The sequence below is a fragment of the Macaca mulatta genome, chromosome 2 (genome assembly GCF_049350105.2).
Source record: "Macaca mulatta isolate MMU2019108-1 chromosome 2, T2T-MMU8v2.0, whole genome shotgun sequence".
Lineage (NCBI taxonomy): Eukaryota > Metazoa > Chordata > Mammalia > Primates > Cercopithecidae > Macaca > Macaca mulatta.
This window is the reverse complement of record NC_133407.1, coordinates 108119860-108142011: the sequence shown is the minus strand read 5'-3', so window position 1 is coordinate 108142011 and position 22152 is coordinate 108119860. Positions and strand designations below refer to the sequence as shown.

Sequence of the window (22152 nt, the reverse complement as noted above, 5' to 3'; positions counted from 1 at the left end):
AAGGGCAGCAGGTTGTAAGAACTCAGTATCATTTACCAGGTAGAAAATACTAATTTTCAGGAAATGCCTTTTAGAACACTGAATATATTGAAGAGAGTCCACTGAGTTTCAGTGTGGGAAAAGATCACGTAAAAGTTGTTTAGAGAGTGATCAATGTTTAGAAACTAAAAAAAAAAAAAAAAAAAAAGAAACTGATGAGATCCAGATATTAGCATCTTCTGAAGGGACTAAGTCAAGGTATTATGGAGACCAAAACAAAATGGCCAACAAAATAAAGGGCACTGTAGGGAAAAGTAGTTTAAATAAAACAGAAAACCTAAGTCAGGCGTGGGGGCTCACATCTGTAATCCCAGCACTTTGGGAGGCCGAGGTGGGTGGATCATTTGAGGCCAGAAGTTCAAGATCAGCCTGGCCAACATGGTGAAACCCCATCTCTACCAAAAATACAAAAATTGGCTCGGTGTGGTGGTGTGTGCATGTAATCCCAGGAGAGAGCCTGAGGCAGGAGAATCGCTTGAATCCAGGAGGTGGAGGTTGCAGTGAGCCGAGATCGCACCACTGTACTACAGCCTGGGCGACAGAGTGAGACTCCATCTCAAAAAAAAAAAAAAAAAAAGAAAACCTGACAGTAATTTTACATCTAATATCTTAAGTCTCTCCCCAACCCAGTTACTGTGACTCTTAATATTCTATTCAGTCGTAACAGAATAGAAGGCTTAAAAAATGAAATTTTAAAAAGCAAAGAGACAGTCTTCTTTATGAATGTAGAATAAAAACAGTAGAACTTTCTCAATTTCAACCTAAAAGGAAACCAAGGCCATGTCTATGATAAAAGACCATGAAAATATTAACTCTAAGACTGGGGCAAACACAGACTTTGTTACCAAATCCCAGGGTATGAACACCAACAGGTGTCAAGACTGTAGGACAGACTTAGTACTAACTAAACCACTTTTCACATAGTACGCAAACTTATGAAAGTAGCATGTAACTAGAGAGTGCACACACTGGTAACCACAACATCAGGACCCAAACACTGTGCTATGAGTCTGACCTTTCTACATCTCTTACATTGCACAGGCCTAACTAGATTGAGAAACATTTCAACTCGATTTTTATTCATGTTTAATTAATTAAACACTTTTCATTTCAAATACTTTAAACCGGAAAATTTACTAAAAATTTAACGTAGTATCTGAATCAATCTTTTTATCAATAAAACAGAAATACAATGAGTATTTTCTTGTTATATCTATTAGCTTACATAGTTTATGCTCTGTGATCTTTGAGAAAAAAAAGTTTAGTAAATACCTTTCTATAACATAAAAGAATATGTGTATAAGACATTAGCACAGCAGGCCTGGAGGCTAAAATGAAGACTCTAGTCACAAGGCACTACAAATACTCTTTAAAACAGTCCCTTCCTACATGGAACATATATACAACAATCATTTCTTACTTTTGTCACTTTTCTCTATGCCACTTATTTCAGAGAAAGCTTTTTCTAGTTTTGCAATGGTCTGGGCATCCATTTCTTGGGCTCTTTTCACAGGCTCTAATAATCTCAGTCTTCTATTCTCCTCCCTGAGGGAATGATTTTCCATAGCATACTTTGCAACTCTGGGGTGGTGCTCTATCTGTGACATAGAAGAATTACATGCATTATATATTTACAAACATTTCTTTAGTGAATTAGTTCCTCTAAAAAGCTGTTAGAAAACTAGGTATGCACATGCACTACTGGGGTACCCTTCTGCAACTACCATGGAAAGCAACTTGGCATGTGTGATCAGTTTGAAAATATGCATGTCCTGTAACTCTGCTACTCTCAGTTGGAGTCTAGACCCTTGCAATGTTCACTCACCTAAGGAGGTAAGCACAAGGGTGTACACTGTGGCACGCTTTTCATGCAAAGGAGACTAGTTAAATCAACACACTGAAAAGAACAAGGACCAAAGTAATCTTGTCAACCCAGATTAACTGAAAAAGGCAAAGTGCAGAAAAGTGTAAAGGAGAAACAAAAGTAAAAATATCCACCCATATTAGTTTGAATATTCATTAAAAACTCCAGAGAGATAAACAAGAAGCTGATAAGAGATTTTGGTTTTTCCCACAATGTACCTGTTTGACCTATCCATTCTCCCTAAGGAAAAGGAAAAACAACAAAAACTTTAAAAGGCACAACTCTAAAGAGCCTACTACTTTAGACAACCACAATGCCCACTGGGTGAAATTCTGCATGGCCTGCTAGAGTTGCATACTATGTAGCAACATCACCACAACTTCTTCCTTTTCCCTTTCTCTTCTCTTTATTTTAAAAAGGCAGGTAAAGGAATTATGCAATCACACTGTCAGAAGAATTCACTTCAAACAATTTCCATTGTATTAAAGAACATGTACTTGGTGACAAATTTAGATTTGCTTTGAACTTCTTTTGTTTTTAGAAATATTACAGACGCCCTATACTCACTTGTTCTCGCAGAGTTTGAATCTCATCCCTTAATTCTGAGAGCAAACGATTCTGCTCCTCAGGCAGAAAACTTCCCCGAGATTCCTTGTGGAGCTTTTCCAAGCGTGTTATTTGATCCTCTCGGAATTTCACAATCATTTTATTAGATTGAATAAATTTTTCCTTTTTGAGGGTGAGGTCTTCTAATTGGGTAACTTTTTCTATCAGAGACTTAAAGAAATTCATAATTTGGTTAAACATGAAAAATAATTCAACATCCTTAAATTTTCATAAGTCCAGCAACAAATACTAACTTCAAATTTAATCTTAAAGGCAAAATTTGATTTTTCATAGCCTTCTATTATTTATTGACTTGGTATTACTTATTTCACTCAGTAACGCAATAAAAACCACACAGCAAAAAACTAAGTATCCTGAATCTCCTTTATTACTAATTCCATTTCCTACCTTCTTTTCCTGTTCAGATTTCTTAAAGAATAACATTGCTTCCTGGAAATACTCCATATAGTTAGTCTTCTTTTTGTCTGTAATTGATCCAATAAGAAAGGGAAGATGAAAAAAAAATATTTAACACATTTCAAACCCAAGAGAACAGATAGCCTTTAATTGATTGCTCTCAACTAATCTAAAAGAATGAGACTGTGGCCGGGCACAGTGGCTCATGCCAGTAATCCCAGCACTTTGGGAAGCCGAGGCAGATGAATCACTTGAGGTCAGGAGTTCGAGACCAGCCTGGCCAACATGGTGAGACCCCCATCTCTACTAAAAATACAAAAAATTAGCTGGGCATGGTGGTGTGCATCTGTAATCCCAGCTACTCAGGAGGCTGAGGCAGGAGAATAGCTTGAACCCAGGAGGTGGAGGTTGCAGTGAGCCGAGATCGTACCACTGCACTCCAGCCTGGGCAAGAGAGAGAGACTCCATCTCAAAAGAAAAAAAAAAAAAATGAGACTGTCATCACCAGATCATGGATTTCAAATTAACCATTCCACATATTAGTTGTTCTTCAAAGAATAGGTTTCTCTTTATTTAGTTAATATGCACAATAGATTACATATGGTGTAACAGAAGTAGAAGTAGATTTTTTAAAAAAAATTAGAGCAGTCCTAGGGTGCTGTGCACCTCTTAAGATCTATTAATAATTCACCCTCTTGGCTTTATGGATTTCCAGTTAATTAATTCTCTACTAGCTATTCTTTGAAGAAAAGTCTCTCTTATCCTATAGTAAACATATATAGGTTACATATGCTACGTAGAAGTAGATCTAAATGAAATTAATCTCTTTAGCACTTATTATGGATTATTAAAATTATTTTAATTCCCCCTTTTACCATATCTCACAGAACTCACTGCCTATAGTATCGGTATCTGATTACAAACAAAGCACTATGTTCCTATATAGGAGAAATAAGCAGAAAGAGATACTTGTAGAAAAATGTGGGTTGCCTTATTGTGTTGTGTCTATCATCAAGGGCTCTTAAACTATTATTTGTACACAGTCTTCCCCAAGATAAAGGACAGCGTGCTTATCCTACCTCTGGTTAGGAAGCTTTCTGGTGGTGTCTGTCCTGAAACAAGCTCAGCCAGTTGTTCTTTGAGCCTCTTCACTTCAGCTTGGAGCTGGCTCACATTTCCTTGGGTGTCTTCATTTACTACTGCCTGTTCAGGAATTTTTAAAAAAGCATTAAAATAATGCTTTTTGAGTAGTATAGTCCTGTGTTTACATTTGTTTGATATGATTTGTAGTGATGAACATCAAACAAAACTTCACGACCACAGGAATCAAAAGGCCACAGGAATCACAGTGTGCTTGAGTGGGGAGGAAGCTTCCTTTTCTTGTGCCTTCAGACCTGGAGCCAGAGAGAGAGAGCCCCAGCCAGGCTCTCTTCCCCCCAGCTGACTAGCCCTGAGCTGTCAGGTTGGATCACCTTTGGGATCCGGGTGTGTTCACCTAATACTTCTTTCCCTGAGAACAACAGCCTTCCCCCACCCTCCCAATGGAGAAGAGTCAACACCTCATTGAGTATCATTTCCCCTCTTTCCTAGCTCCCTACGGGGAAGGAGCCTAGCCTCTAAGTGCGTGATGACTTGCAGGGCTGGCTTGAGCTCTGCAGAAGCAACCTTCTCCAGAGGAATCCAACCTTTATTTTTTAACAGCCCTTTTGGAAGGAGGGATTGGTTTGACACTTCCATTTTTTTTTTTTTTAACCACACTAAATGATTATCTTCATTTTCTTAAAGAAATGTCTTATTTAGGACAACTTCTAAAAGGCTAAAAGACTCACAAACAAAATGTGCCACTGTGGGTCAGGATGTCAAGAGTTGGGGAGGTCACACATGTATGGTGACAGGGACTATATGAGATCTCTTTGTACTTTCTGTTCAATTTTACGGTAAACCTAAAACTGCCATAAAAATAAAGTTGGCGGGGGCATGGTGGCTCACGCCTGTAATCCCAGCACTTTGGGAGGCCTAGCTGCGTGGATCATGAGGTCAGGAAATTGAGACCATCCTGGCTAACACGGTGAAACGCCGTCTGTACTAAAACTACAAAAACATTAGCTGGGCATGGTGGCACCTGCCTGTAGTCCCAGCTACTTGGGAGGCTGAGGCAGGAGAATCACTTGAACCCAGGAGGCGGAGGATGCAGTGAGTCAAGATTGTGCCACTGCACTCCAGCCTGGTGACAGAGCAAGACTCTATCTCAAAAAAAAAAAAAAGTTTATTAATTAAAAAAATAAATATTTAAAAAGGTCCACTAAAGAGCGACAATGAGTGCCAACAGCTGAGTACCAACCAGGTCAGAGGACTCAGCTGTGAAATACTCAATACTCCAGGAAGGAAAAAACACCCTGTGACAGCCCCAAGGTCTTCCATATTCTTGCCGTAAGCCCAATTTGCTCACTGGGAAAAATTTAAATAGCACATCCTTAAACAAGTCCCAGATATTCTAGCACTGTCCACTGATAGGCTGCAGAGGGCTTACCATTGAGAATGACTAGTAGAAGGCTCTTGGTTTTGTTCTTTTGCGTGTTAAGCAGCCATTTCCAGTTGCTTCTGATTCTTATGGCCAGCTTCATTACAAGGTACTACTGTACTTCTGACATCACTGTCCCATCAGTGACATCATAATTCTAATTATTGCTGCAGTTCTATAATCTCCAAAGACTTCTAGTAAATCTTAAGAGACTTTGGGTCAGGAAGCTCTAATGATTTTTCCTCCTCATCTTACTAGTACTCCATAGTCCAAGGAAATAAAACAAATGACTAGATCTATAGTCTTCTGATTTACCCAGGGAAAGGGGCAACATGGAACCCCTGATTTACAGCCAATCGGTCTGAAAGCACAGATAGAACAAGCTAGGGCTTGCAACTGGCATCAGAAGTCGGGGGCAGTCTTGTAAGACTGAGCCCTGAACCTGTGAGATCTCACCCTATCTCCAGATATATAGTGTTAGAATGGAACTGAATCAGAGGACACCCAGCTGATATCTGCTGCAGAACTGATTGATTGGCTGTTGGCAGAAGGAAATACTCACAAACTTAATTTGCTTTCCCTTAAGAAAAAATTTGTCAGCAGGGTACAGTGGTTCACACCTGTAATCCCCACACTTTGAAACGATGAGGCAGGAGGACTGCTTGAACCCAGGAGTTTGAGACCAGCTTGGGCAAGAAAGTGAGACCCTGCCTGTACAAAAAAATAAAAAAATTAAGGCTGAGGCAGGCAGATCATGAGGTTAGGAGATGGAGACCATCCTGGCTAACACAGTGAAACCCTGTCTCTACTAAAAAATACGAAAAATGAGCCGGGCGTGGCAGCAGGCGCCTGTAGTCCCAGCTACTCAGGAGGCTGAGGCAGGAGAATGGCATGAACCCGGGAGGCGGAGCTTGCAGTGAGCCGAGATTGCGCCACTGCACTCCACCCTGGGCAACAGAGCAAGACTCTGTCTCAAAATAAATAAATAAATAAATAAAAATTTTAAAAAATTTAAAAATTAGCCTGGCATGGTGCTGCATGCCTGTGGTTCCAGCTACACAGGAGGCTGAGGCAGGAGGATCTCTTGAGCCCAGGAAGTTGAAGGTAGAGTGAGCTGTGTTTGCACCACTGCACTCCAGCCTGGGTGACACAGCAAGACTGTGTCTCAAAAAAAGAGAGAAAAAACTAGTCAAGCAATAACTACCATAAGATCTAACCTAGGTCTCTAATTACATGTGTGATATAGAAGGGTAGGAAAGATAAAATAGAAATTTTGCATATAGTGAGATAAACTTTTACAGAGAAATAAAAGTTAATGTTAATATTAGAGCAATCACAAAAATGGCATACTGCAAGCTTTAGTATTTTTCTCATTTATTTAATGAAGTATACGCCAGTATTTTACCTTGTTTTTAATCAGCTTGGCTCTTTGAGCAAAGTTAAGTGTTGATAGGGTTTCCCCAAAACACCTGGATCCAGGATGAACATTTGCAATTATGGCTGTTTTGGCATTACCTCCAAGGGAATCCTATTTAATGATAGGAATGGACACATTTTCGGTGAGAAATCACAAGATCTTTTTAAGCAAAGAAAATGTATACTCTTGCCAAGGCTGAGAGATGGTCCCACTATCAACTTTAGCATAACCAAAAGGAGCCCAGGAACCCAAGGATCTACTTTACCCGTAGTAAGAAGGTAAGTTTGGAGTCTCTGTAGCAAACGTGTCTCTGTTTTCCATTACTCACGTCGACAAGTGCAGTAATCACTTGGCCCAGGCAGCTCAATGATCGATTTATGTTACCTGCTTCCTAAGGTGTTGACGGAAAAGAACAAAAATTTAGGTACATTGGTTTCTCTTTGGTATTTTGAATGAAAATATATCTAGCAGAGGATAATTTTGGATGAAAAGGCAAGTCAGGGACAACGTTAATAAAGAACAACTATTCAACAAACAAAAAAGAAGTGCTGAACTATCCCCCTAACCTTTACCTATTTGATGTACAGTGTAATTTTAGTATTAGAAGACAAACACAGGCTGGGTACTGTGGCTCACGCTTGTCAACCTAGCATTTTGGGAGGCCGAGGCGGGCAGGTTGCTTAAGCTCAGGAGTTGGATACCAGCCCGGGCAACATGGCGAACCCCCATCTCTACAAAGAAATATAAAAAACTGCTGGGCATGGTGGCACACGCCTGTAGTCCCAGTTACTTGGGAGGCTGAGGTGGGAGGATCACTTGAGCTTGGGAGGTGGAGGTTGCAGTGAGCTGAGATTGTGCCATTGCACTCCAACCTGGGTAACAGAGTGAGACCCTGTCTCAAAAACAACAACAAAAAAAGACAAACACAAAAATCATGCAACGAAAAAAAAATATTAATGTCACTTCATGATTGTAAGTTTGAAACCAAGCTATAGGTAGAGATAAAGACCAGAAAAAAATAGGGAAAAAAAAGGTAGAGTAGTGCATTAACAGGTACTTTTTTCAATCCTTTTATGCTAAAATATTTAAGGGTATAATGCCTAATAACTCACCCATACAGCCCCCAAAGCCACTGATGAACTTATCTGAGGAGAATATTCAGTTTAATTCTGTAAAGGATAATAAAAACTACTTTAAAACAGAAGCTTGGTGGGGGTAAAAAATGAGCTAAATAGGTTACATTAGATTTTTACTGTAGGTAGCATATTTTGAAAACTGGGTCTGCAGTGGAAGAAGTATACAAAAAAGAGAAAAAGTCAAAATTATAATGCAAGATATACTGAATTCAGAGTCACTGCTGCTATCATTCAGTAAATCAGAAAGGTGGTTAGTGGCATGGTTGAGAGTACTGTAGCAGCTCGGTTTGAATCTCAGCCCTACTTTTATTAGCTGTGTGACTTCACTTTCTTTAACTGTAAAACAGAAATAATAGCACCTACTTCCCAGAGTTGTTGGAAAGGTCAAATGAATTAATATATATAAAGCATTTTAGAACAGACTTGGTATATGTCCTATTATAAGCATAGGCTTTTTTTTTTTTGACACAGAGTCTCACTCCGTCACCCAGGTTGGAGTACAGTGGCACAATCACAGCTCACTGCAATTTCGACCTCCTGGGTTCAAGGGATCCTCCCACCTCATCCTCCCAAGTGCTGGGATTACAGGCATGAGCCACCATGCTCAGCCCATACGCAATATTTATTAAGCCTCATATCTCAATAGAAATATGAGCTTTAGGCTGGGCGCAGTGGCTAATGCCTGTAATCCCAACACTTTGGGAGGCCAAGGAGGGTGTCATCACCTGAGGTCAGGAGTTCAAGACCAGCCTGGCCAACATGGCGAAACCTCATCTCTATTAAAAATACAAAAATTTAGCCAGGTGTGGTGGTGGGCGCCTGTAATCTCAGCTACTTGGGAGGCTGAGGCAGGAGAACTGCTTGAACCTGAGAGGCAGAGGTTGCAGTGAGTCGAGATCGTGCCACTGCACTCCAGCTGGGTGACAGAGTGAGACTGTCTCAAAACAAAGAAATATGAGCTTCAGATTGCCTGAAACTGCCTCAAATGTAGGTCAGGCGACTCAAATCCTCATTTTTAATGAAAAAAGTAGATCTCTTCCCTCATCCTTTCCAAGTCCTCTCCCCTTGCCCATGTATATTGTAAACTATAGAATCTATAAATATTTTATTGACAATTCATATTACTCTATATATACATACTGACAATACATATTACATAGAACCTTTGGTCCCACTGTTAATACCTTAGTCTAGGACTAGGTACTTAACCTTTCACACCTGAAATATTAAACAGCATAAGTGGTCATCTTTTTCTGTGGGCTCTCCCTTCTAAAATCTCAACAGCAGTGGGTCAGATGACTAAGTTTCTCTAAAACAGGCTTTCTTCATGAATCATTTAGTTGCCCAGAAATGTTAAGTGTTTCCCAATGTTCGCAGAGTTGAGTACAAACTTGGCCTGGCACTCCTGGTCCTTGATAATCTGGGCCTGCTTGCCTCTCTAAAAAACCCATCCATTGAGCCATGCTGAAATGCCAAATGCTACACTCATTCTGCATCCACAATAACACTTGAGATGCCCCCCTGCCAGGCATGCATTTCCTGTTTCTCTCTCCCTACCCAAATCCTTGACAAGTCAAGAACTACTTCTTTTCCACACGTTCCGCAAGCAGTCCACATTGCACCCTTCTTCCTCTGACCCCTGTTGTCTCTCGTACCCTTATCCCCTCTGGTATGAATTAAAACATTTTTGCTACTGACAGACTTGCCCTATCCCATCTATGTTCACTGTTCCACAACAGAAATCTCTGTTTCTTTTCAATAGGAACAATTTCTTATTTCTTTGCCACCCTCAAAACACTTAGCTTGGTATGGTCATATATCAGTTAACAAAAGGGATACATTTTTTTTTTTTTTTTTTTTTGAGACAGAGTCTCTCTCTGTCACCCAGGCTGGCATGAAGTGGGGCAATCTCAGCTCACTGCAACCTCTGCTTCCCAGGTTCAAGTGATTCCCCTGCCTCAGTCTCCCAAGTAGCTGGGACTACAGGCGTGCATCACCACGCCCAGCTAACTTTTGTATTTTTTTAGTAGAGACGGGATTTCACCATGTTGGCCAGGATGGTCTCGATCTCCTGACCTCATGATCTACCTGCCTCAGCTTCCCAAAGTGCTGGGATTACAGGTGTGAGCCACCGCACCCAGCTAACACGGGTACATTTTAAGAAATGTGCTGTTAGGAAATTTGATCATTTTGTGGGTGTCATAGAATATACTTATGCAAACTGCGATGGGATAGCCTACAACATACGTAAGCCATGTGGTATAGCTATTATACTCTTAAGGGACCCCCATCATAAATGCAGTTCCTCATTGACTGAGACATTGTTATGCATCACGACTATATTGACTGCTAGTAAGAACTCACACACAAGTTGAAGACCATAATTTCATTCTTACCTTCAATCTCATCCCTTCTGCATGGGTATCTTTTTGCCTTTCAGATCCTGCTAAATCCACCAGGTTGAGTAGGGAGGTCCGTATATTCACAATCTCATTACTTTTCTCCATTGACTCTATTGTAATTGTAAAGACAGCATGAGACCTAGACGATTCTCTGTTCATTGATGTTGATGCCACACGTCTGTTCCTCCATCCTCCAGACAACACCTGTGCAAAAGGAAAACATATTAAAAGAAATGAGAGGACCAGTTACAGTGGCTCATGCTTGTAATCCTAGCAGTTTGGGAGGCCAAGTCTGGAGGATCACTTGTAGACCAGCCTGACCAACATAGTGAAACCTCATCTCTACAAAAAATAATAATAGTAATTTGCTATGTATAGTGGCAGGAACCTGCAGTCCTAGCTACTCGGGAGGTTGAGGTGGGAGGATCTCTTGAGCCCAGGAATTCAAGGCTGCAGTGAGCCATGATTGTGCCACTGCACTCCAGCCTGAGCAACAGGGCAAGATCCTATCTAAAAAAAAAAAAAAGAAAAAAAGGGGGAAAAAAAAGGAACAAGGTAAGTACACTTAAAACGTAAAATAAGCACTTGAGAATCATTCATTTTATTATGAAAAATACTAACATACAGCTAATTACTTTCATAGGGAAAAAGAAATATATTTACACAAAGCATATTTTCTCTTTAGAAGAGGGGTTAAGAATATCTATTGCCTTTCATTGTTATCTAGCTTTTTAAGATAAATTATATTATTCCAAGTTCCAAATGGTACACAACATCCACCAAAATCAGTAGGAAATTTGTAAAGGGTGATGAGAAAGATTACTGGTCCATTAAGGAATAAACTGAAGCTATTTTCCTTTCCTTTGTGTTCCCTTTCCACGTTACAGAAAGAGAACAAACAGGAAATCAGAGTGCATAGGATCTAGAACTGGTTTTACCACCCTTTATTTGTGTTAACCTAATGTAAGTCACAAAACCTCTCTGAACCCCTTTCTTTACCTACAAAATGAGAATGTTAGACAGGAAAAACCTGTAAATTATCTTTAAGCCCAAAGTTTTGTCAGCTCTTTTGGTCTACAAGGTATTTTTTCCCTTCTATTCCCTATGGCAAGCAGGATACATGAAAGTTCAGAATGAAGGCTCTGGAATCAGATGCATCACAGTTCAAACTGTGGCTCCACTATTTACTAGGTGAGGTCTGGGGCCAGCTGGACCTTTTGAAGGCTCAGCCTTCATATTTGTAAAATGGGAATGTGGGTACCTACCCCACAGAACAGAACATACAAGTTTTAGGTGCATATGAATCACCTATGGTGCAGGGGCCTTTGAAAACAGTATGCTGAGAATACATAGGGCTCAAGGACAGTATCTCCAATTGAACTTTTAATGAACTCCCGTAGGCGCCAAGAAGGCGAGCAGATAAGGAAGAGCATAGAAACAAGGAACTGAGTAGAAGGTTACATCTGGGAAAAGAAAGTTTGTTTTGCATTGCATTCTTTCTGCTGACGTGGGGTTTATGGGGTATAAATAAAGTGAGGCGGAGGCTCTGAGCGCGGCCGCCATGTTCTCTGTGTGTCTTTGTCTTTTGTGTGTTCTTTCATTCTCCACCACCCCCGGCACGGACCCCAACAAGTGGCGCAGCGAGCAGGGTCAGCACAGGTGAGTAGGGGAGAACAAGAAGGGGAACCCCCTAGGGGCGGGTAAGGCCCGGATATTGTTAAGGGGAACCTTCCTAAGCTTTCATTATGGGAATTCCATCTCTCTGGCCTCAGAATATTTACGCCTGTTTCAAGGACTGTTGCTGTCTATAGGAGTAGAAGTGAAAGAAAAAGACTTTGAAGTGATTGTTTGCCCATGTTGAACAACATTGTTACTAGTTTCAGTATCAGACTAAAGTGCAGCTGAATCGCAGAGAATGGTTACAGGTAGTAAAAGCTCTGCTTAGAGCTCTCCAGTTAGGGGATATTATGCCTCCAAAATTGTGGACCTTGTGTAACTCTATCACTCAGACATCAGAGTTACTTGAGACTGACTCAGAGTGTGGTGATGTAGCCACAGGAGGAAAGGTATCTGAGGATTTGGGAAAAAAATAAATCTGAAATGGAGCCCATTTGTGCCAGGATAACAGAGGATTGGGGGGGGGGGGGTAGCAAAAGGGGGAGAAGAGAAAAAGCCAGCTTTTCCTTCTTCTAAGGGAAATTCTGACATGCAGAGTATTATGGAAATGCTTCAACAAATATTACAGATATATTCTTCTAATTCACCTTTGTGAGCTTTCCCTGTTTCTTTTCCTTCTGCCCTGTTAAAAAAGGATTTTCCAGAGCCTCCAACCCCCCCGCTTCCTTATGTTTACCTTTGTTTGGCAAAGTTGAAGCCCTGTTCACATCAGACATACTTTAAATTTATACTAAACACCTGTTTAATATGTCAAAACCAGTGTATATGTATACCTTATTGTTTGTTAAAATATTATGAGTATTTCAATAGTCAATAAATAAGCACATTAATATTAACTATTAATATTAATATAGTATTAATAACCCCAGCTAGGGAATTGTTATGTTATAGGGGTGCATAGGTTCCACCAATTTACACTCCAAACAGAAGTTGAGTATTCGAGTTGCTTAACACATTAACTACCGCTTGATATTTTCTGTGTTTTTAAATTTTAACCATTGTATTGTGTATGTAATGATTCTCAATTTGGTATTAATATACATATTTCCTAGTGAGTAATGATGTTAGACATATAGGTTTATTGTCATTTCTTTGTTCTGCTACTTTTGGTTGGGTTATTTGCCTTTTCTTATTAATATGTTGGGATTCTTTATATTTGGGGATATGAGTATTATTATATATTATATATACTTTTAATTAAAAAAATATTTTTTTAAGGAGCTGGATCTGTTTCTAATTATTTGTGCTTCTTTTGCGCCTAATGCTCAGTTTTCAAATGGTGGCAATAATGTCCAATTTAATGCCTTACAAATTAAATTTTTAAAAGAAATGAAAGCTGCCATTTCTAACTATGGACCCCTATCCTTGCTCTTCTTGATATTTTTTCATCAGAAAATTTGATGATTCCTATAGACTGGAAGACTTTGGGGAAGGCTTTTCTTGATCGTTCTCAGTGGTTATAATTGCACAGCTGGTAAATGGACAAGGCACATGTACAGGCTAGAAAAAATGTTATGTGTGATCCCCCAGGACCCACTGAGGAACAACTCACAGGCACGGGCCAATATGCTACTCTTAATGCTCAGGCTGGTCTAGATGATGTTGCCTTTACTCAAATCAAGACTTTGTTTTTAAGGGCCTGAAATAAGGTAGAGATAACAGGAAAATCTTCCCTTTCCTCTGTGAAGATTTTACAGGGCACAAATGAACCCTATCCAGATTTCATAGCCCGTCTTCAGGATGCTGTCTTGAAAATTTTGAGTGCTGGCTTTGCTTCAAAAATTTTGTTACAAACATTGTCTTTTAAAAATGCATATGCTGACTGTCAAAAATTGTTAAAATCGTTAAAGGCCAATGGGGCCAATTTAGATAAATATATTAAAACTTGTGTTAGTTTTGGAGGGGCTATTTATAATGCTCAATTATTTGCTGGAGCTTTGTCTAAAGCCTTAAAAAGAAATAACAAACAAGGTATTTGCTTTCAGTGTGGTAAACCTAGACATTTCAAAAAAGAATGTCATAAAAATTGAACACTTTTATCCCTCGAGGCAGAAAGCTGCCTTCAGAGGTGTACAAATGTTGTGATAAAGGTCAACATTGGACAAATAAATGTCATTCCAAAACTGATAGAAGTGGAAATTTACTGTCTCCTCTCCTGGGAAATGGGAGTCGGGGCCCACAGGTTTGAGGCCCCAACAATTACAATGTAAGTCTACTACAATATTCAGTGAGCAATGGCCTACAACATTAAGGAATAAATTCAAGTCCTCCTTAAGGATCCCACACCTTACCCCAGTTTCTCAGCTTTATGCGGCAACTAAGCAGAGCGCCGCTGCTGACTTAGCTATTACTCAGCCTTATACTTTGTCTCCTAATAGAAGAGTATATAAATTAGCTATTAGAGTGTGTGGCCCTTTGCCAAAAGGACATGTAGGACTTTTGTTAGGTCAAAACAACAGTGCTATATGGAAGTTAATGATGATTTCAGAAATCATTGATCTTGATGTTACTAATAAAATTCTTATTATGGTACAAGTTCACAATTTATATGCCTAGAGGCAGGGGAACGTATTCTCAATAGGGAGGGTTTGGTAGCACAGAAAAAACTGTTTTTTGGGAAACTTTAGTTTCTAATCAAAAGCCCTTATGTTCATTGCATATTAATGAAATAGTTTTTAAAGGGTTAATTGATATGGGGGTGAATATGTCTATTATTTGTTTAAATTAGTGGCCTATACAATGGGAAAAAAGATAAGTTTCAGTTATACTCACTGGCTTGGGTGCTGCTTCTGTGGTTTATCAAAACGTAGAACCTTTAACCTGTGTCAGTCCTAAAGGTCAACAAGGTCAAGTGTTTTTTTATATTATTCCTATCAATATTAATCTTTGGGGACAAAATCTTTCATAACAATTTGGTGCTTTTTTAAACATTCTTCATATTTCCTCAGCTATCAAAAATATGATGTTCAAAATGGGCTACAATCCTTTAAACTCATAGCCACTGTTCACCAGCCTCAAGTTTTATAATTAAAGTGTAAAACGACCACTCCTCTTTAGGTGAAATAGTGGCCATTATCTAAAGAAATACTTAGGATTTTAAAAGAGTAAGTCAAAAAACAAATGGCCGAGAGGAATCTAAAGCCACGTACTTCTGCATGGAATTCCCGTCTTTGTCTTGTTCTTAAAACTATAAATGTTTACATTCAACCTAGGGAAAGTTTACAGCCCGGTCTTCCTAATCCTGCCCTTATCCCACAAAGTTAAAAATTAATGGTCATAGATCTCAAAAATTGTTTTTTCTCTATTCCATTACAACCTCAAGATTGTAAAAAGTTTGCCTTTATTATTCCTAAATATAATAATGGACAACCTATTCAAAAATATCAGCAAAAGCTTCTTCCCCAGGGTATACTTAATAGCCCTACTATATGTCAAAAATTCGTACATAGGACTTTAAATCTTGTAAACAATCAGTTTCTAACTGTGTTAATTTATCATTGTATGGATCTTCTCTGTCCCTGTTTTTAATAATTTTCAGCCACTTTCTTGATATCAATGGAAAGTTTTACCTCAAGGTACGTTAAATAGCCCTACCTTGTGTCAAGAATTTGTCCATAGGGCCTTGGATCCTGTTCAAAAGCGTCATCCTTCTGTTTTTTTATATCATTATATGGATGACATTCTTCTTGCTGCACCCACCAGAGAAAAGCAGCAAGATGCTTTTGTATCATTACAAACTCAGCTTTCTTTCTACTCACTTAATATTGCCATAGAAAAAATTTAACTGGATTTTCCTATTCAATATTTAGGTTATACCTTAAGAACACAAAATATTCGACCCCAAAAAATTCAAATTCGACGTGATCATTTAAAAACATTAAATGATTTTCAAAAGCTTCTAGGAGACATTAATTGGATGTGTCCTGTTTTAGGAATACCAACATATCAGTTATAACATCTTTTTTCTATTCTAGAAGGAGAGAGTCACTTGGACAACTCACGCCATTTAACTCCTTTGGTTTTACAAGAACTCCAGCTTGTTGAAGAGCAACTTCAAAAGGCCCTTCCTTTTGTTTATTTCATACTTTACCTTCTCCCACAGGAATGATTCATCAAACTAGTCGACCACTAAAATGGATCTTTTTGTCCAATAAAATATCTAAACGCTTGGCTACTTATATCGATCGTTTAGCTGAACTGATCATCAAAGGACGGCATCACTGTCGACAACTTTGGGGAGGAGATCCTTCCTTAATTATTCCTCAATTCACTCATAATCAGATCACTTATCTTTTTGCAACTTCTGATTCTTGGCAAGTTGCTTGCGCTTCTTTTGTTGGACAATTTTCTACCCAATATCCTAAGTCTCCGATCTTTTCATTTTTTTTTTAGGCAACATTCTGTGTTGCCTTTCTCACCAATTTCTGTATTTCCTGTTCAAGGTCCCACCTTTTTTACTGATGCTAGTAGCAATGGTAAGGCTGGATATTGGAGTGTTCATCAATCTCGAGTTACAGTTTATCCTTATCCCTCGGTGCAACAGGGAGAACTGTTTGCTATTCTCATGGTCTTACCTGATCTCCCTACTACTGGTTGTAACATTGTTAGTGATTCTCAATACGCCGTTTATGTTACTTCTTATATTTCTCAGGCCACTTTACCTCTTTGTGCTACTTCTTCTCTTCAAAAACTCTTTTCCTTGTTATCTTCTACTTTGAGCCAACGTCGAGCTCCTTTATTCATCACTCATCTTCGTTCTCATTCTCAATTTCCTGGACCATTAGTTCATGGTAATACTCAGATTGATTCGCTTTTAATCGGCCACCTACATGCTGCAGAACAAAACAAGCTCGTTCTCTTATTCGAGCTTGTCTTTCCTGTGCCCCTTTGAGCATTCCATCCTTCCATCCTGGGGTTAATCCACGAGATGTCCCTTCTTTTGGACGATTAAAGTATGTTCATCATACCATTGATACCTTTTCTCATTTTCAATGGGCCACTCCGTTGCCATCTGAGAAAGCTGATTCTGTTATTACACATCTCTTGGTTTGTTTCGCCATCATGGGCATTCCTCTTATACTTAAAACTAATAATGCCCCTGCCTATGTCTCTCATAAATTACAAGTTTTCTTACAGCAATACAATATTCAACATATCACCGGTATCCAGGGCAACAGTCAAGGTCAAGCCATCATTGAGCGCGCAAATTTAACTTTAAAAACTCAACTACTAAAACAAAAAGGGGGAAATGCAGGGGCCTTTGAAAACAGTATGCTGAGAATACATAGGGCTCAAGGACAGTATCTCCAATTGAACTTTTAATGAACTCCCGTAGGCGCCAAGACGGCGGGCAGATAAGGAAGAGCATAGAAACAAGGAACTGAGTAGAAGGTTACATCTGGGAAAAGAAAGTTTGTTTTGCATTGCATTCTTTCTGCTGACGTGGGGTTTATGGGGTATAAATAAAGTGAGGCGGAGGCTCTGAGCGCGGCCGCCATGTTCTCTGTGTGTCTTTGTCTTTTGTGTGTTCTTTCATTCTCCACCACCCCCGGCACGGACCCCAACACTATGGATGTTGTTAAAATTCAGATTCAGATTCAGTGTGAGGTGGAGCCTGAGATTCTGCATTTCTAACAAGCTCTCAGGTGATGTTGATGTTCTGAGGACCACAGTTTTGGTAGGAGAGTCACAGTATATATAGGGTAAAATGGGGAAATTAGTATCTTTATCTCAAAGGGCATGTTGAAAATTAAGTAAAATAATGTGTACCAAAAAAGGTAGCACAGTGCTTGGCACCTTCACTCAATAAATTGTAGCTGTTGGCAGGGCGCGGTGGCTCACGCCTGTAATCCCAGCACTTTGGGAGGCCCAGGTGGGCGGATCATGACGTCAGGAGATCAAGACCTATCTGGCTAACATAGTGAAACCCCGTCTCTGCTAAAAATACAAAAAATTAGCCAGGCGTAGTGGCACGCACCTGTAACCCTAGCTACTCGGGAAGCTGAGGCAGGAGAATCACTTGAACCCAGGAGGCAGAGGTTGCAGTGAGCTGAGATCGGGCCATTCCCATCCAGCCTGGGCAACAGAGAGTCCTAGCTATAATAACCCTATTAATCATCAACAGTATAAAACTGAAATTATTTGTATCATTTTTCTTTTTTTTAAGATGGAGTCTCACTCTATTACCCAGGCTGGAGTATAGTGACGTGTTCATGTCTCACTGAAATCTCTGCCTCCCAGGCTCAAATGATCCTCCCACCTCAGCCTCTGGAGTAGCTGGGAGTACAGGCATGCATCATCATGCCTGACTAATTTTTTTGTATTTTTAGTAGAGTCGGGGTTTCACCACGTTGGCCAGGCTGGTCTTGAACTCCTGACTTCAAGTGATCCGCCACCTTGGCCTCCCAAAGAGGCTGCGATTACAGGAGTGAGCCACTGCCCCCAACTATTTGTATCTTGTATATTCCTTGGATAGTACTTTATGCTTTCTTTCTATAACATTAAATACTGTATATTACATATTAAATACATCTGAAATACATTCATACAGCTATAAAAAGAGAGAAAGAGAGAGATCCTCCAACCTGAGACAAATTCCAAAATACTATTATTTAAAAAAAGCACCTGGGCACCATGGCTCACGCCTATAATCCCAGCACTTTGGGAGGCCGAGGCGGGTGTATTACCTGAGGTCAGGAGTTCAGGACCAGCCTGACCAACATGGTGAAACCCCATCTCTACGAAAAAATACAAAATTTAGCTGGGCGTGGTGGCAGACACCTGTAATCCCAGCTACTTGGGAGGCTGAGGCAGGAGAATCTCTTGAACCCAGGAGGCAGAGGTTGCAGTGAATCGAGATCGCGCCATTGCACTCCAGCCTAGGCAACATAGTGAGACTTGGTCTCTAAAATAAAAAAGGCAAGGTATAAAAATAGCACAGTATGCTGTCACTTGTGCAACATAAGGAGAAAAAGCAAATACAAGCATGTTTGCTTGAATACTTCTACAAAAATCAAAATAAAAAATCAAAAACAAAAATACTTGGTGAATGTTCATAGACTGGGAGACTCAATGTTGTTAAGATGCCAATTCTACCAAAAATAATTGATAGATTCAACACAATCCCACTCAAAATCCCAGCAGCCTATTTTGTAGAAATTGATAAACTGGTTCTATGTAAATGAAAATGCAAAGGACAATGAATAACCAAAATAATTGTTAAAAAGAACAATGTTGGAAGACTTACCGTCCCTGATCTAAAGACACTACTTAGCAACAAGTTATGTAATAATCAAGACAGTTTAGTATTGATGAAAAGAAACAGATCAACAGAACAGAATACAGTTAGATATAAACCCATATGTGTACAGTCAATTCACCAAAGGTGCAAAGGCAATGTAATGGGAAAAAGAAAGTTTTTTTCAACAAATCATGCTGCACAGTGGATCAAAAACAAAAAGGCAAGAAAAGAAGGAAGCATTAGATGAAATAGGCAAAACACACTAAAAAAGATAGCAGAAACCAGTCTAACAATATCAACAATCATACAGTAATGTAAATAAATTAGGTAAGATACTGTCATAAGCGATTAAAAAAAAGAGCAAAGTATAGCTTTGTGGTTTACAATAAACACTTGAAATATTAAGAAACAGAAGCGCGGTGACTCACGCCTGTAATCCGCCTGTAATCCCAGCATTTTGGGAGGCCGAGGTGGGCAGATCATGAGGTAAGAGATCGAGACCATCCTGGCCAACATAGTGAAACCCTGTCTCTACTAAAAATACAAAAATTAACGGGGCACACTGGCACGCGCCTGTAGTACCAGTTACTCGGGAGGCTGAGGCAGGAAAATAGCTTGAACCTGGGAGGCGGAGGTTGCAGTGAGCCAAGATCACGCCACTGCACTCTAGCCTGGTGACAGAGCGAGACTCAAAAAAAAAAAAAAAAAGAAAGAAACAGAAAGCCTGATGGAGAAACATATACCAGGCAAATGGTAATCAAAAGAATGTTGAGTGGTATGTGAACATCAAACAAAACATATTTGTAAAGCAAAATGTGTTGACAGGAAAGTGTAGGGTCAATAAAGAATTATAGATGAAAATAAAAGGAAGATATATACTAATTCTACACTTCTATATACAACAAAAGAGTCCACAGCAGCAGGTCCTCCATTTCATTTCATTCAATGTTATTTTGTTACGAAGTTGAGGGAAAAAAATGATTTCCAGCCAGGGCAACTGTCTGTGTAAAGTTTACGGTTCTCCTCTTGTCTGCATGGGTTTTCTCTAGGTACTCTCGTTTCCTCCCACATTCCAAAGATGTGCATGGTAAGGGAACTGGCACATCCAAATGATCCCAGTCTGACTGACTGGATGTATGTGCCTGCAATAGAATGGTGTCCTGTCTTGGTTGGTTTCTGCCACATGTAAACCTGAACAGGAATAAGCATGGTAGAAAATGAATTAATACAAATATTGCCAAATAAAAATTCATAAAGTGGCCAGGTGTGGTGGCTCATGCCTGTAAACCGAGCACTTTGGGAGGCCGAGGAGGGCAGATCACCTGAGGTCAGGAGTTCAAGGCCAGTCTGGCCAACATGACGAAACCCCACCTCTAATAAAAATACAAAAAATTAGCCAGATGTGGTGGCACATGCCTGTAGTCCTAGCTACTCAGGAGGCTGAGGCACAAGAATCATTTGAACCCAGGAGGCACAGGTTGGAGTGAGCCGAGATCGCACCACTACACTCTAGCCTTGGAGACAGAGTGAGACTCTGTCTCAAAAAAAAAAAAAAAATACAGGACAATAAACAATGCAGTACGAAAGTACTCAGTGAGCCCACCATATTTGTTATCGCTTGTTTCTGAACTGTATGGCGGTAGGAAGTGACAATTTCTACTTTGTAAACATTTATTCCCGATTTAACCCAACACCATGACTGCCATCACTCACTTATCCACCAAACCTGGGTAAACAATTATCTTAGTTGTTTTTATCATCTTTTTAAAATGAATGTATAGTTCACATTTTAATGTTTAATATTAGAAGTGTGTTGGGTCCTTATTGGGAAGTTTGGTGATGCTTTTATGACTAGAAATATGCAGTAGGAACTTAACTCTTCTTTGTATCAATTAGTCTGTAGTAAAATTGGTTTTATTATACATTGTTTCACTTAAAGTCAGTTTCCAAGAACCTCTCAGGATGTTAAGTGAGGACTTGTTGTGTTTCCATATGTGTATGTATATATATATATACATACACATACAGAGAAAAATCGCAATGAAACTGAAAAACCAACACCTTAGTGGGAAATCAGTGCATCTCTCTGAAGTATCAATAGATTACAGGGACAAGAAAACTAGCAAAAATATAAAACCTTGTACCAAGGATACATATTCTTGTTAAGCACACATGGCACACTTGAAAAAAATTGTTATAAATCCACAAATTATGTCTCAAAAAAATCTCAAAGACTAGATGTCACATAAGACCACATTCTCTGATCCCAATGCAATTGAGAATCAACATGAGAAATAAGTTAGAAAAACCACACACTTTGGAATTTAAAATCACATTTCTAAGTAATTAATGAGTCAAAAAATTATAGAAAAATATTTGGATCTACACGATAATTAAAATATTAAAACTTGTGTGAAGTTAAAGAAGTATTAAGAAGTAAAAATTTATAGCATTAAATACTTATATCACAAAAGAAATGCCAACACGAGTAAACATCCAGCTTAAGAAGCTGGAAAAAGAACAGCAAGATAAACCCAGGAGAAACTAAAAACAAAGAAAATATTAAAGAGCAAGTCCATATAAACAATAACAACCATGTAAAAAGCAAACAAAATGGCATTTATGGTAAAGATTGTAAAAATGTGAATACTAGGAACAACTTTATGCCAATATACTTGAAAACTAAGAGGAAACTGAAATTTTTCTAAGAATACATAACTTACTAACACTGACCCAAGAAGAAATAAAATGGCTGCATGGCTCTATTAAAATAATTTTTTTTTGTAGTTAAAAATCTTCTCACAAGACCCAGATAATTTTGCAGCTGAGTTCT

The 22152-nt window shown here is 39.2% G+C and overlaps 1 protein-coding gene and 1 long non-coding RNA gene across 3 annotated transcripts in view; one reads left to right on the top strand and one right to left on the bottom strand.

Moving 5' to 3' along the window:
* KIF15 (kinesin family member 15) overlaps window positions 1-22152 on the bottom strand; it is a 97793-nt gene that overhangs the window by 48605 nt on the left and 27036 nt on the right. For both annotated transcript variants that reach the window (XM_001114881.5, XM_077992276.1), the window contains exons 8-14: window positions 10397-10606; window positions 7130-7255; window positions 6853-6975; window positions 4006-4129; window positions 2918-2994; window positions 2471-2680; window positions 1460-1637 (exon numbers count right to left, since the gene is read on the bottom strand). In XM_001114881.5, coding sequence (XP_001114881.3) covers window positions 1460-1637; window positions 2471-2680; window positions 2918-2994; window positions 4006-4129; window positions 6853-6975; window positions 7130-7255; window positions 10397-10606 — 1048 coding nt within the window. The remainder of the gene's footprint in view (window positions 1-1459; window positions 1638-2470; window positions 2681-2917; window positions 2995-4005; window positions 4130-6852; window positions 6976-7129; window positions 7256-10396; window positions 10607-22152) is intronic.
* On the top strand, window positions 11886-17586 carry LOC144339133 (uncharacterized). The gene is made up of 2 exons (XR_013413833.1): window positions 11886-12061; window positions 16054-17586. It is a non-coding gene; the product is annotated as an uncharacterized LOC144339133 (long non-coding RNA).